Raw genomic sequence first — 16567 nt, forward strand, 5'->3', positions numbered from 1 at the left:
TACAAAATACATTCCTTTTGATATGTTTCTTTTGATGAAGCACTTCAACTCTGATGAGATGAGCTGTCTTCCATTCCAATCTCTGGAATCAGATCAGACACCAAAATACCATCAAATAAAATGATCTGTGAACAGAATATCATTGCAAGACCATGATGCATTTAATAAAAAGTGTCAGAAACACTTATATTTTCACAAATATTTTCAGCGTAAACTATGTTGAATTCCATGAATAGTTTAAAAGCATCCAAGGCCATTGCTGAAGAAGGGTTGAGCATTTGGTAAGATTCTATGTAAATCATTTTCAAAATAAGTATGCGGAGTTAGGCTCAGGTGCAGGGCTGGGGTTGCATTTTAATGCCTTATACACACAGAGAAGATAATTTACTTAGCATGAAAGTTGCTCTCCGCAAATCAGTGATCTTTGCCTCACACAAGCAGACACTGAAAAGTTTAAGCTATTTACTGCCTGCTACATGGTCTAAGGACTTCATTTATCACACCACCAAAGCTGAATGCCACTTTCTTTTTATGAATTGGCACATTTTGTGCCAATTTTGTGGCAACCATGGATTCATTTATAGGAAAAAATTCTTTGTGAGCATAGTGTATGATAATGATAAGGAAAATAATGAAAGCAGGGGGAAGAGTTTCTGGTTCATTTAATAATGTCTTTTTAATGTTCTCCAGTTCAGATACACAACATACAGTGTGTAATAGCCTCTATATGAAATAGAAATATTAACTTAATTCTTTAGACCCGTTATTGTCCTTAAGTTCCCTTGTCTTAAGCCTCAAGTAGGTTGCTGAAAACTTGACAAAATTAAAACCAACAGGTGCAAGTCTTAAGTGGCAACCCGGCATCAAGGTTAGAGCAAAACATCATCCATCTTCAGAATTATTATAGGCAACTTCAGACGCAAGTAAAAGTTATCACCGTTCAAATCCGGTGAGAATGTGCTTCCAGTGACTGGTGGCTGCCCATAAACCCATACATATATTTCTGATTCGTCTCTCTTCACATTACAAAAATACTGACTGACTTTTTATTTTTAAACTCTGGTAGCTAAAATACAGACGGATGGGATGATGGGTGCAACTGATGGAACGATGGCGGATCCAGTGGGTGAACAGAGTGTTTTTGCGAGAAAACAGTCTTGAGGATAGAGACTGTGCTTCTGGATCACTGGATGGTGACGTTGTCTCCACCCATCACTCATAGCCTGATGATTATGTGGCTGCATAGGAGCTGATCCTCAGCTCTGCTCAATTTGTTTAGCAGTAGGTAACTGATATTTTCAGTAAATTAAAAAAAGACCCCTTGCTCACCCATATCTCTAAGTTGTAGTTTTTCTCTTTGGCCACTACAGGGTGCTCTTCTATAACAAAAAAATAAAATAAAAAGAACATAGACCTTTTCCTTCTGAAATGCTGCAAACACACGCAGCACATTCCATAATTTCCTATTTACCTATAAAGAGGCCAACTGAACATCAGCTTATTGGATCTGATCAAATTTACAGCATTGAGTTCATCCTTGAAGTGATAAAGTCCTGAAAGTCATGAGCATTTGAACAGTGATGTATGAAGAGCTTAGAAGGCCAGATAATCGAGTTAAAGAAGAATAATGCCATTCGGAGACAACCAGCCAAATGAACTTGCACCTGCTGTCACAAAGGAAACATTTTGTCCATTTTCACCTGTAAACCATAAACAATAAACAGAATATTTACAAATACCCTTTGTTTTCATACAATTAAAAAATGTACAGGTTTATTTTCATGATAATTGTTGGTTTGCCCCCCAGCCCCCCCACATTTCCCCTCCTCTCTCAGGTCCATGTTGGCGTAAAAGCAGTCTGATTTCAATGTGGAAATCCCAAAAAGCAACACGAGAAATCAAATGAAACCAGATGATGAGAAATACATATTACTCGCACAGTTTTCCTGTCTGTGTGTTTTGTGACAAAATGTTAATATCTAACCCTTTTGCGCTGTGTGTTGCTTTCCTTTAGCGTCACTGTTTTTGTAGCAGTAACAGTGATGACTGCGTGGTGACAATTCTGTCAGGTTATGGGGTATTCAACCATTGAACGCCCCAGCATCTGTCGCCATGTCCCTTGCATTTCCGTCCTGTTGTGCATTGGAAATGCCTCTCAGACTGGTCAGCGTGTACTTGCAATACTGACCTCTGACCTTTGGGACACAGACCACACAGTACAAGGTGAACTGATCAGACCAGCTTCAACCCCAAGATAGCAAACAGGAATTAAGTCCCTCTAGATAAAGAGTGTGCTCAGAGTTAAGATCATTCAGAGTTGGGAACCCAGAGCCGGGAGGAGTATAACATATGATGATAATGAGGCAGGGCTGGAAAGACAAACTGGACCAAAACTCTCTCTTTCACACACTCACACACACATACAGAGTGGTAATCAGTATTCTCAGTTCTTTTGTAGTTCTTTTATATAGAAAGATGCCTGTGACAACCTGTAAACTGGCAGAGAGGTGTAGATTGGTGAATTATCAAGGGTTGGCAAGAGGAAACAGGGATTTGGGGGCAAGGGTCTGATCAGTCTATGATTTCAGGGTCTGGGCCTTTTTTTTTTTGCACAGCCTCAGTAAACAGAATTGAAAAAAAGAAAAAAAATATCACAAGTTTCCTTTTACTCATAGTTTGGACTGTTTTCTTCATGAAGTACACAAGAATAGCAAATGCAAAAAATAAAAAAGGCCAAAAACCAAAAGCATTCAACTGAACTTTTTTCTTTTCCAATGTCTTCATTCCATTTCTAAAAGAAATCATGCAAATGTCTCGAAGAGAAAAAAACAATGTGTTATTATTCTGCATTTATATTTCAATAATGATAGTATATATCCATTTATTCATATATATATATATATATATATATATATTTTATTATTATTTTTTTTTTAAATCAAGATGTCAACCCTTCCCAGGGACCAGGGACAGTGCAAAACCAAAAGCTATAAAAAAAGATAAAACAGGAAAAATGACAGAAAGGTTTGGCACTTTTTTGTTTTTGTCAATGCTAACATGTTAAATAAAAATGAGTTCAGGCAATCCTCTCCCAGCCGGTCCACTGGACACTTTTGTTTTAGAGGACATTTATCACAGTACTTGGCACAAGAATGCTGGTAAAAACGAGATATTAGAACTCTTTTTTTCATTCATATTCTTACAAGATATTTAATATACATCTTATACACATGGTTCCTGTTTTTTTGTTTTGTTTTGTTTATAAAAGACTTCAAAATATGCAAAAGTGAGTTCTGAACAGCTAGAAATTGATTGCATGAGCAAAGAAAGAAACCAGAACAAAAGAAAGAGACCAGAAAGGAATATTAGTGAGAGGGCGAAAAAAGATGAGAGAAGAAAGAAGTTGGCAAACATATCATCGAGAGACGGGCAGCATGAAAACAGGACCACGGCTGTAAAGTGTAGGAGAGGTGTGAAACAGGTATTTGAGGGGTCTTTACTCAGCCCACCCCAACTCTCACAAAAAAATGGAGCACTCCTCCACTTGTGTGACTCAAACTGGACACCTTACTGCAAGCCAAGAGAACACTGCCACTGAGGTGCAGACAGAAAGAAAAGGAAAGACACAAAGAGAGAAAAATGTGAGAATTAAAAAAAAAATGCATAAAAATGAGAGCTGTAGAAAGGGGGCGTTGCCTGATTCTCTGGTGTGGGGGGTCAGTAGTTTGAGAGGACGTGGGGGTTCGAGGAATCAGTAATTCAGAGAGGGATGTGTAACCCCCTGTGAAGAGACGCTACTATACACGGGTGGTGGAGTGCTGGTGGGGCAGTGCATTGTTGCCGTGGGTTGAGCTGGGCGGGGCAGGGGCAGGGGGATAAGTGTTGAAGGCATGAAGCGGCTGCATGCCGGTGATGGTGCTGGGGATCATGGGAATGGCGTTGGTCGTCATGAGCGGAACATCCTCCGGCGCACGACGCAATGCCAGGGCGTAGTCCGGTGGGCACACGGATGGGCGCAGAGGCTCCAGGTCACCATGGAGGCCGGGGCGTGGTGGGGGCAGCGGCGTACCCGTATGCTCCAGCTCTGCTCGTTGCTGCTTCATCTGCAGTGACATCAGCTCCTCTTCCTGGCTCAGGGCCAGATCATTATGTGGTGGAGCCCCCGCAATACCCAGTCCTGACCCTGCCCCTCCCCCGCCCATAACTCCGCCCCTTTGAGGTGAAAGACGTCGGTGTCGCCGTGTCAGCAGCTCGTGCCTCTTGTCACGTTTGTAGTAGAGTGCAGCAAACGCCAGCACATTGAGGAACAGCAGCGACGCTCCCACTGCCACGGTAACGCTCAGCTCGGTGGAGTAGTCCCGAGTGTCGGCTGGAAATGGAGGGAAGCGAGGTCGTTCTGATCCCTCCAGTTCAGGCTCAGGTGGGTAAGTGGACACCACAGGGTGGCGCGTGGACCGTGCACCAGGGGACTGTGGTGGACCCTTCCACCCAGGCCGGTGGGGCTCACCGGGTGGTAGGCGCGTGGTGATTTCCTCGTGAAGGGAGTGAAGATGGGGGACCAGCTCCAGCCAGAAGGCTACCTTATTGGCGCGGTAGTTGTCACGGATACGAGGCTTCAATCCGATGTGCAAGTACTGCTTATCCTTGGAGCTGAACTTGGTCCATATGACCTCCTCAAATCGGTTGGGTTTGGTGTGGATGAACTTGGTGTCCTGAGGAACAGGAATGTTTGGGTCCCTGCATGAGAAAGGAGGAGGAGGATAGATAAAACTTTTTTAGAAAATAAAAGTTGCTGGTCATTATGGACATATATCTCTTCTAAGAGAGGAAAGATCAGACATTTTTCAGGAAGCAATGGTTTACATAATCACTATGGCCAGTAAGACACAGTGTAAGATGCCTTCAAGCTGCAATGCCCACAGCATTTGTGTGATTTTTTCCTTTCTGAACAACGTCTATGTCCTTCGGTTTTAATTAAAGTTTAAAGCGTAATTAAATTTTAACAGTAATGGATGCATTGAGCAAGGTAGGGGAAAACCTCAAGGATAAATCATTAATACTAAGGGAATTTCAAGCTTTGAATGACAACTACAAGACAGCACATCTAAAAGTATCGCTTGAGGCAGGTATTTGACTAGCTGATAATTACACGTAATTCATGATATACTCGTGTTGATTCAACAAAAGCATCAAGAGATAATTGCGTGTTACAGAAGGATTTATAGTTATTTTTATCTATGCATAAAAATCTGAAGGACATCTGTCTCATATTGCTTGTATTAATTGCAGAGCTAAATTTTATTCTAGGGCACTGTAATCAAAAACAAGAATACAAAATACACTGTGCACTAGCATTTTCTTTGTTTTCATTGGTAAAATGCTGCAAGTAGATAAGCTTTAGACACTTACCCAGTCTTGGCGAAGTTAGTCCAGTAGGTCATGACCACGGCACTTAGCATGATATCATTCTTGGAGAAGTTGCAGGGGAAAAGGTCAGTGGCACCCACCATGGGAACGCCAAACACATATGGGATCTCATCCCCATGAGCCGCGTCAGCCCATTCTGGCCTTGCCTCAGTCTGGCAGTGGTGGTGAAAAGTGTAGAAATACACAGGAGACTGGAACTCGGCATGGAGCTTTGCAGTGGCAACAGCTGGCGCAACCCACTGGTGGTCGGTGAAAAGTGCAAGCAGGGTCTTCCTCCTCATGTCACCATTGTCACGGTCTGCCCAGTCTGTGTACATGAATTTTATAGTCTCCCGCAGTATGTCTTTACCTGACAGAGAAACAGAAGGACAATTTTTTTAAGAACAACATTTTATAATATAATATATAATATAATATAATATAATATAATATAATATGAATTTCTCACCTTCAGGATATCCATACAAGTTGTCCACAAAGTTAGAGATGGTGTAGTCAAATGAAGCTGCTGAAATACCATCTTCCCCCTCACTGTCATCAACAAACTTCATGCCCTCTCCCTGGTTCACTCCCAGTAGGATGTCATAATTCAGAAACTCCCCCTAATGACAGCAAACCAAAAATAAACTCACAGTCCTCCTGAAACATCTCTAGTAACATTATAACCCCATAATCTCCAAAGATGATAGCCACATGGTTTTTTTTGTTAATAATTTAGCAACTACTCAGCACATTCATTTATTCATTTAGCTAACGCATGACATAGTGGGTTAATGGAATAAGTGAATATGTTGGCCACTATAGGCTACTATCACCATTTAAATGATTGAGGAGCTTCAAGTTGATGCAAGTTTCAGTTCAAGCCAAAGATTTAATTCAGTTCCATGATTAAATCAATTTAATCCTTTCCCATAGATTTTAAGGGTGCTAGAAGCTCCTCAAACAAAGGGTGATAGTAGTCTATACACATTCACCCTAAAATATCCCTTCACCTGCTGCATGAGAATCTCTGGGTCATCAGGGACAACGTCTCCATCCACTACAGGGCCGAAGGCGATGTGGTAACGCGCCGGCTGGATGTCCTGGTCCACCAGCTCCCGGAAGTTTTTCTTACGCAGGCAGTCCACAAGCTCCGCTGTGTCACTGTGGCTACAGCCAACTTTCTTGGCCAGGATCTTGGTGTATGTCAGGGGTCTGTAGTTGACAGACCAACTGGCAATGGCAGAACCACTCTGAGCAATGGCCCTCTGGAACAGACCTGGAGTGAATGGAGTGAATAGTTTTAAAACTCATTTTTATATATATATTTCAAGGGGTGTTTTTTTTGTTGATGCACCTCGATTTTCCGTGCATATACAATCAAAAGTGTCTGTGTGAAGCCGTGTATAGTCAGCAGTCAGCAGAATCGGGGAAAAAAAATCTGTTTTAGATATGTCTTAATTTGCTACTCAACTGCTCCACGTTACCTGCTCAGAATGATCTGGATGTTTTCACAGTTCAAACTGCATAGAAACTGTATTTCACATAGGTTAAATAGCATATATCACATGTTTATTACATGTACATTAATACTTCAAACAGCCACAGATGCCAACCCCAAAAGCTACTTGGCATAGAGCACTCCAGAAGCCAACCAGTCACTTTTATGATTGGCAAGAACATTCTAGAATAATGGTTGTATGTTGGATTAGTGTTACTTTGCATGAAAAAAGTGTTCCAGATTAATCTGAAAAATCAAAGTATTAAGATACCTTGGTTATCTGACATCTCATTTTCTTTTTGACATTCAGGCAGTTCCAGCCAATAATGCTTCCATAAATTATAATATTAATTCTTGATATAAACCAAATATGACAGTCATTTAAGGTTAACCTAATTATTTTTTGTTCTGTTGCTGTTACTTTGTAAAATAAATTGTCATTTATAAAAATAACAAATGGCATCCATGCCAAGATAAATCAAAGATAAAAAACAGGTGGGTTTCAGACTACACCCAACAAAAACCCAAGTCTGCCCGGCCATGTCAGATTGGACCAGGCCCCCCGCTCCATGACATTTTGTGTCCTTGTGATCTCAGGTTTTCCCATCATTAAAACTACATTGATGTGCAATTCCATGTCCTGCCTCTCCATGATCTGCCTCTCGACTGGGCATCCCATTCAGATTTCAAACACCATATGGCATAGCACATTCATATTAGGCCACCTAAAAACTAACTGTGCTGTTTCACCTGCCTATAATTGTTAGTCACAGCAGGTCTGTTGTGATGCAGACAAGGGAATCTTGGTCGGCCATTTTGGATCTGAATGAACTGCTGAGTGTTATATAAAGACTTGTTTTTATCTCCCCTTGTTTTCAACTGCTGATTCTACTGTTCATAATTAAAAAGGCTCGAACCCCTTACCAATCACAAAGCGAAACACGCACAAACACACATGCACAAGCACACACACTCACACTCATACAAAAGCATAAATTTGCTATATCTCTCTATCCTTTCTTGTTTCCTGTCCCTGTGAAATCAGGCAGCTCAGCTTCTTGGTGCATCTGTACTATTTTCTCACAGTCAGATGCACACATCCTTATTTAAATTACACACTCCTCATTATAAACTGCACACACATATTTACACACTTCTAATTACAAACCTTTCTTTTTCTGTCGCTCTCATGCTTGCACAGGCACAAGTATTAGAATGTGAATGTTCACATTAGTTTTCAAATGTTCTCCTTGTTCTGCTCAATGCATAACTTGCATACATTTCTGAACAACACTGCATGTTTATGAGGATTCCTATCTATACATTTTTTGTTAAAATCCATTTAATTATGACATTTTTGGGTCCCCTTTTTTTTATTTTTTACGGTAACTAAGGGGATCTTGTTCCACAAGCTACACAGCAGGAGTGCTATAATAAAATTTAAAAAAATCCAAATGGAACAAAAAGGATTAATAGGACGTTCTCCTTTCTGGTAGAAATCAGAGGTTTTAGTTATGAGTAATGAAAATGAGCCTCACCCTCAGAGTGGTGAGACAGAATGAGTAAGTTGACACAGGATGCCCCCGCGCCTGACCCGAAAATGGTGATCCTCTCCGGGTCCCCTCCAAAGTGGCCAATGTTCTCGTTGAGCCAGCGCAGGGCCTGAATCTGGTCCAGCAAGCCATAGTTGCCTTTTGCCGACTGATCACCAGTGCTCAGGAAGCCTGCCAGAAGAAAAGAACAGTAAGGCTTCACTGCAGGAGCAAAGAGGATAAAGAGGAGATGGAGACGTTTCATGCTCTTCAAAAGAAAATGAACCAAAATAATCTAAATATATAAACCAAAGTTCATAGTGAAAACAAGCAATCGGCATATTAAATACAAAAAAAAAATGAATTGCTCTGAATTGCACTTTTATAGCTGAAGCCTCTTTCCACAATTCAGCCATGGTGCAGAATTAGACACTTTTAGCCAGTCCCACAATGAGATTTCCCCAGGAGGCACCGTTTTGGTGTGTGTTGCTTTAAATTCAAATGAGGAGGAGAAGTCAGTGGGCAGTCGGAGAAATTACGTCATCACCACTATTCACCAACCACAATGTTTGCAACCAGGAAGTCGTGTCTGTGTTTTTTTTTTTTTTATATAAAATTAACTGGCTGGTACTACAGTGTCTTGCATGACGGAACTAAAAACCACGTTCGGTGGAGTTACTTTTTTAGAGCGGGGTGGGAAATTCTCTGGGCGGACAAACCATAAGAAAGGGGGGGGTAACCTTTCCCTGTATAACGACATAAGGGGACAAATTTCAGCTCTGACCGCTCTCAGAACGACAAAGCTGAATGGCCAAAAGCACTCTTTATTCATATCGCCATTTCTAGCCACTGCAGGACCACAAACAGGCTAGGTGAATGCATATTAATTTTAAATAATTTCACAAAGTGAATAGTAGACCTTAAAAATTGTTCTTGGGACTTTTTGCATCAGAAAATTTTGTAGATCAAGCAAGTATAAACTACTTAAAAATGAATTAAGTGCATAAACCTACTTTTATTATTTCTCTCTAGATTTCTTCAACTGCGGGACCTACTTAAAATAAATACTCAAAACACTTGAAATTAAGTATTCCCCTTTAGTAGTTACTTCTACAATCTTTTATTTAAATTAGACTTACAGAGAATTGCAAGATTTACTTTATGCAATATATTTTAAACCTGGGTCAAAATGATAAGCTATACATATTGTAGCAGAGCATGTACAGTATATGAGATTAGATAGACTGAATATTAAAAAAAATTAAACTGAAAAGCTATACTTTACAACTGAATTTTAATAATGTTACACTAAATATTTTTTCTTATACTACAACTTTCAGTTATAAGTCATTCATAATTGACCTCAGATATTTTGATTGTGCATTTCAGACAATTTATGCCTGGTACTGATGTTCGTAACAGGTACATTTAAATTTACAGCATTTATCAGACGCCCTTATCCAGAGCGACTTACAATCAGTAGTTACAGGGACAGTCTCCCTGGAGCTACTTAGGGTTAAGTGTCTTGCTCAGGGACACAATGGTAGTAAGTGGGATTCGAACCCGGGTCTTCTGGTTCATAGGTGAGTGTGTTACCCACTAGGCTACTACCACCCATGGGATGTGGTATGGGATGTGTTCATGTTCCTGTAAAATATCCAATAGTGAGAGAACCAAGAAAAAATGTGTTTAAATTACACAACTCTTAGAGGATAAGGGAAAAATGAAGGGGCAGGAAAAATATGAAGACAAGGATGAAGTCAGGCAAGTGGTGTGTGAGAACAACGGAAGAACTGATTGGCATGGGTTTGGATTTTGTTGGAAAGGTAATCGAGCAAACAGAGTCTGGAAATGACAAGGAGAAAGAGCAAGGGAGAGAACAGAAGAGGAAATTACAAAATGAAGAGACAAACCCAGATGCAGTGTGTGTTTTATGACACTTATTAGCAGGTTCAGGCGGTTTTATCAGAAATTTCATCAAAAGAGTGAAGTCCTGTATTAACCAATGAAAGGCCTGACACTCATCCTTAAATCCCACAGAGACCAGAGCTTCATTAACTTGTCAGTTTGTGGACGTGACACCAGTGGATGGTTAAGGTATGGTTATAACATTTTAAGTGATTGGTTTTATCTCAAACTTTATCTCAAACATCCCTTTTTCCAGTCATGAACCCAAAGCTTCACAGGGTTCATAAATGTGCTTTGTAGTGGTGGGGAAGGACATGTTCCTTCCCAAGGTTTACATTTTTGCAGCGCTGGAGAAAAGGGTTTTGCACGACCTTCAGTGGAGGGCACTACATCATACTACAAACACAAAGGCTTTTATGGTGAAGACCTGAAATGTCCCCTGCATGTGTAATGTGTGTAATGTGCCTGACACAGTGTACTTCAGCAATTACAAAGTGTATGTGTAATATTGTTGTTTGGTAGTTACTGGTAAAAACATGGTAATGCTGCTCGCTCATTTAGTTGTTTTGCTTTACATATAATAAATGTATATCTGGCTAATTTTTGGACAGAGCTGTCCCCAGTAATGGGATGGTAGGGTTTGAGAGTATTCTCTTCAAAAAAGGGTTAGGGTTAAAGCTTAAGCCTTGCCTACTGACAATGTACGTTGCTCTGGACAAAAGTGTCTGCTAAACGCTGTAAATGTATGTTGTGATCTGGTGAGATATGTATGTGGAGTCCCCGTAATGTTCATGTAAAGTTCCTTGTGTCCTTGAAATGGGCTTTGGATGGGTGGTGTGAGGTGTGGAACAGGTGGGCAAAGGCTGTCTAACTGCTGCGAAAAAAGCCTTGTATCCAAATGTTGCAATAAAAGTGATTTGAACATCTTTATTTCTTTCAAAGTGTGGATCATACAAAGCAGTCAGCATTAGCCCTTTGAAAGGATGAGTGTGAGGACTGTTATTGACTGAGGGTGAGTGTGTGTGTGTGTAAAGGGCAAAACTGTTATCTGCTTGTCTCCAGTCTCTTTTACGAGCTGAGGTGTAAATGACTGCAGGACGGCGGTCTTTTAGTCCCCATTAACAGCCTCTTTTCAGTACGCTGCTGTAGTACTGCTGGATGGTAAATGATGGCGCTGGCAGGAGTCTGATTAATGTTTATAGACGCAAACAGGAGACGGTGCATGCCATCCAGTCAAGAGAACAAAAGCACGGCCAGGCCAGTAATTATGTGAGTAAGGGACAGGTCAAAGTCCCACTGGCCTGTGACTTCCCCAGTCCTCTGAAATCTGTCTTTAATGGGCATGGACGAGGAGCAGCTTGTGGGTACAACTGCCAGTAGAGCGCCGTCTGGAGTCCCCAGGCCAAAATCCAACCGTATTTAAGCCACGTCAAATGGTGCATCCATCCATCAGCACTCTGTCGCTGCTTTCAGCAACAGCCAATCACAGGCAGGCAATGCTGAGTCAGTTTTCACAAGAGTACAAGAAAACAAGTGTAATACAGCTGGAAATGTTGACTGTGGAAGATGTGTGTGTGTGGATGAACAATAGAAATTACCAAAAGAAAGGAAATACATTTTTAATCAAATTTTCTGTGCATTACACAACAGATTTGGGTGTATTATCTAGTCTTCCCACAAATACACAATCACACAAACTTAATAACCCCTTAATCCACACTAGGGTTGTGGGTGATGAAGCCTATTCCAGGTCATCTGGTGCAAGGCAAATTCATGAAGCGAACATAATGACAATATAAAGTTGAAAAATAAATATAGTACTTGTTAGGCTGCACCACATGCTGTATGTTCATGACTTTATATCCCTATATGCTGGGCCATTTCAAGCAAAAGGGACCAGGAATACCCAAATCAGGCTGAACATTACAAACTTATTTAACTTGAAATAAGTACAAATGTGACCTCAGGAACAGGTCTTGTGATATGCAAGAGATACGCTCATTCATTGATCCTCATGGAGATATGATACTGGTGATTCCTGGACTGCCCATTCTGCTCATCAGATTTGTCTTCTCAGTGGGATGGTAGTAGCCTAGTGGGTAACACACTTGCCTATGAACCAGAAGACTACAGAGTCACAGGTTCAAATCCCACTTACTACCATTGTGTCCCTGAGCAAGACACTTAACCCTAAGTTGCTCCAGGGGGACTGTCCCTGTAACTACTGATTGTAAGTCGCTCTGGATAAGAGCATCTGCTAAATGCACTAAATGTAAATGTAAATGGGAGGAGCAATGTGGTTTCATCCTGGCCGTGGAACTGTGGACCAGCTTTATCATTGCTGGGGTGATGGAGGGGGCATGGGAGTTTGCCCATCCAATCCACATGTGTTTTGGAGAAGGCTTATGACCGTGTCCCCAGGAGAACCCCATGGGGGTTGGATGGCCTTTGGTTAACACTACAATTACTGACTCTTTTTATTTTCTGGTGCAAGGCCCGAGGTGTTCTTCACCCCTGATTTTCACAGGTCTTCAGCTTGATTATCCTCAATCTTTTGTTGTGCAAACCACCCATTACCTGTGCGGCCAGGCACATTTATATTTGCAGAGGAGACCATTGGAATGCCCAGTGCAGTAGCAAATCACTCGTGCTTCACTGCGCAAGCTGGACCCACAAAGTCTGCTAAGGTTTGTCATTGTCATAGTACATATGATATTTATATAAACCCATTTAGAGTGAGGTTCATGTAAATCTCAGAACAGAGCCGGACTGGAATTTGGCAATTCATGAACTGATGGCATTCATTTCAATTCTGTTTGTAAGAGCGATCATGTGTCCCATTGGTGCCATTGTGGATTGCTGGTCAGAAAACTTTCTGGTGCCAGTAATCAAAGAGACAATGCCCCGAGATAGATTCATTTCAATTATGCAACACCTTCGATTTGATGACAAGGACACACGGGTGACAGAACGGTTGAAAACAGACAAATTTGCTGCAGTCTCCGACATCTGGACAAGAAGAACTGTGCTGAGAGTTTCACTCCAGGAGAACACATGACCATAGATGAACAGCTGTTCCCTACCAAGGTTTGTTGTCCATTCACACAGTATATCGCAACCAAGCCAGACAAATTTCTTGATGGCCTTGGATTTGGAGACCAAGTTTGTCTGCAATGCATCTCCTTACTTGGTAAAGGACCCCAGTCCTCAGAAGGGAGAGAGACAGGCAGTGAACGTGGTCATGAATCTGATGGAGCCATTTTTGGATGATGGGAGAAATGTCATGACGGACATTTTCTTTACTTCACTGTCACTGTCGCACAGATTGCTGCAGTGCAAAGCAACACTATTGGGCAGGGTCCGGACTTCCTCAACTTGCAAAAGACACCAAACAGCGAGAGGTATTCTCCACTTCAGTGCTTAGAAGTGTTAGTGTCTCCTTTACTTTGGTCTGCCTTGGTTTAAGCTAACAAATGCAAATGTACCAGGCCTTAATTTTGTTTTCAGAAAAAAATCAAGCGAACAATGGAGCTCAGCAGAATACCAGGAGGTGTGGGGTATTTACGCAAATTTGGGCAGCCTTAGTAAATCTAGTTTTAAGGGCCATTCAGTCCCTGTACCAGAGGAGCGTGAGCTTGGTCCGCATGGCCGGCATTAAGTCGGAACTGTTTCCAGTGAGGGTTGGACTCCTCCAGGGCTGACCTTCTGTTCATAACCTACATGGACAGAATTTCTAGGTGCAGCCGTGGTGTGGAGGGTATCGAGTTTGGTGGCAGGAGAATCTCGTCTCTGCTTTTTGCAGATGATGTGGTCCTCCTAGTTTCATCAGGCTCTGACCTTCAGCTCTTGCTGGTTAGGTTCGCAGCCGAGTGTGAAGCGGCTGAGACCTCCAAATCTGAGACCATGGTTCTTGACCGGAAAAGGGTGGCTTGCCAACTCTCCGCGTCGGGAGAGAGGTCCTGCCTCAAGTGGAGGAGTTTAAGTATCTCAGGGTCTTGTTCACGAGGGAGGGAAGAAGGGAGCAGGAGATCGACAGGCTGATTGGGGCAGCGTCTGCAGTGGTGAAGAGGGAGTTGAGCCAGAAAGCAAGGCTCTCGATTTACCGGTCGATCTATGCCCCAATCCTCTGTCTTGTGCTGTGTTGAAGTATTGGCCTGAGAAGATTCACCTATGGTCATGACCGATAGAACAAGATTGCGGATACAAGCAGCCGAAATGAGTTTCCTACGTAGGTTGGCCAGGCGCAGCCCTAGTGATAGGATGAGGAGCTTGGACATTCGGGAGTGACTCAGTGTTCCTTCACATCGAAAGGAGCCAGTCCTCCTGGACGCCTCCCTTGGGAGGTCTTTCGGGCATTATATCTCCAGTCTGGCCTGGGAACGCCTCGGGGTCCTGCCAGAGGAGCTGGTGGAGGTGGCTGGGGAGAGGGCTGTCTGGGATTCCCTACTTGGCATTCTGCCCCCGCGACCCAGATGTGGATAAGGGGAGGACAACGACGACAACGCCTTCTCAGTGGATTGACCCTCAGTTTTGCACCCAGCCTGGCTTTGTCGACTGCCCTTGCTGAACAGCCCCCCGTTAGGTCAGATCACACAGCTTTACGGATTTACTTTGCCTCATGCAGTCTGTTTCTATGCGCCCCATGAATTGGACTCTGAACTCTGTATCTGCACCTTCTTGTGAACCTGAGCTTGCCAGGCGCTCTGAAAGTCCACCTCGCCTTCATGATCCTTCGACCCTGAACTTGAACCCCGCTGCTAACTACAGCAAATCGGAGTTGCTACAGATCTCCCCTGCAGCCGCTGCCTTCCCGGCCATGGCCTGGTGACATCATCCCCCCACCACTGCCAGCTGTTTGCCCCTGAGACATGTCTATGAATGCCCCGCCCATTTGCAGCGGTGACAACACCATTTGAGACTAAGATCACCACCTGTCATGGTCAAAGAGATTAATAGATTTCTGGCAGAATAATTTTTTCAGTTTATCAGAATGTATTTTAAATTGAGGTATCTTTTCGGTACATGTTTTATGCAGCCTGCAGTACTTTATTTGGTAGAAACTCTGCTGTTGAGTGCACCACACCCTAATCTTTTCTCTTTGACTTCCTCATGTTTCCCCACATGAATTTCCCATTTCACAGGTAATCAGATTTTCCCTGACATATTCCTAACCCCAAGACACATCAGACGAGTGATGTGAAGGTATGAGGGATACCTTCACATCACTCATCTGATGTGTCTTGGTCCTGTTGCTACAGGTAGACCATGCTGTTGGTTTATGATTGCTTTATGTTTTGTCCATGCTGGATGTTTTGACTTCCCTTATTAAATATAAATATACAGCGCACTTGTGCCTTTAGGTTTAAATCTAGATTAATCAGTCATTCCGGTGTTACATGCCTTTGGGGGCAACTTTCATCTTGGCGGCCAAGTCACTTGCCCACTTTGTACACCTGGTTGTGACGGCCCTGTTTCTATGGATTTAGGGTTTGCAACAACACAGCCTCCTTGACCTAATTTTTAAACCCGTAAGTGTCGTGACAACAAGCGCAGGAACTGTGCTGTTTGCACTTTTATTCTACAGATCAACACTGCATGGCTGAGCAGGAGAGGACAATGATGGGTGATCGGTGAGCTTGGCGCCGGGGCTTGATGGTCACGTTACTGTGGTGGCATGATGGGGGAGTTCCGGAGTGTTTTGAAGCCGCTGTATGTACGACACTGCAGTGGGGACAGAGGTATGCTACGCTGGAAGATTTGTCTGCCATCATATTAACCTGCTTCTGTGCTGCTGTTTGCTGCCTGTTTCCTGGCAACCATCCAGGGCCTGTGAGAGAGACAGGCGTTCACATGCTGCTGTAAGTGCAGCAGCAGCAATGCCGTGAAAGGTATTTTTTTTAAAGCAACAGACAGAGAATATGAAGACCGACTGCAGAATAAACATGAGATTTGAGCCTTTATGATTCCAATTCACCCCTGAAAGATAGGTAGATGCTTCAATATAATATACAGTGATTCTCTAGTACAGGCAAATACTCATGTAATAACGCTTATTATGTATTTGGGGTGTGAGAACATGGGCTGTCCCCATTCAACCAGTATACTAATCCTCAGATGTGTGACATATTTTGCATTTCAAATCCTCAAATCGGAGACAGCCAGTAAAGCAAGCCGGCCAGTCTAGTTCTTGCACTGGTAGTTCAGGCAGTATGTGGGCTGT

At 42.6% G+C, this 16567-nt stretch overlaps 1 protein-coding gene across 5 annotated transcripts in view; it reads right to left on the minus strand.

The window, feature by feature from the left end:
• Window positions 1-657: 657 nt before the first annotated feature.
• The window catches only part of nlgn2b (neuroligin 2b), an 83543-nt gene continuing 67633 nt past the window's right edge, over window positions 658-16567 (minus strand). For all 5 annotated transcript variants that reach the window (XM_028982512.1, XM_028982513.1, XM_028982511.1 and 2 more), the window contains 5 exons: window positions 8446-8631; window positions 6420-6685; window positions 5876-6029; window positions 5410-5776; window positions 658-4737 (listed from right to left, as the gene is read on the minus strand). In XM_028982512.1, the coding sequence (XP_028838345.1) occupies window positions 3798-4737; window positions 5410-5776; window positions 5876-6029; window positions 6420-6685; window positions 8446-8631 (1913 nt within the window). In that variant the 3' untranslated portion in view covers window positions 658-3797. The remainder of the gene's footprint in view (window positions 4738-5409; window positions 5777-5875; window positions 6030-6419; window positions 6686-8445; window positions 8632-16567) is intronic.

Source organism: Denticeps clupeoides, chromosome 6 (genome assembly GCF_900700375.1).
Source record: "Denticeps clupeoides chromosome 6, fDenClu1.1, whole genome shotgun sequence".
Lineage (NCBI taxonomy): Eukaryota > Metazoa > Chordata > Actinopteri > Clupeiformes > Denticipitidae > Denticeps > Denticeps clupeoides.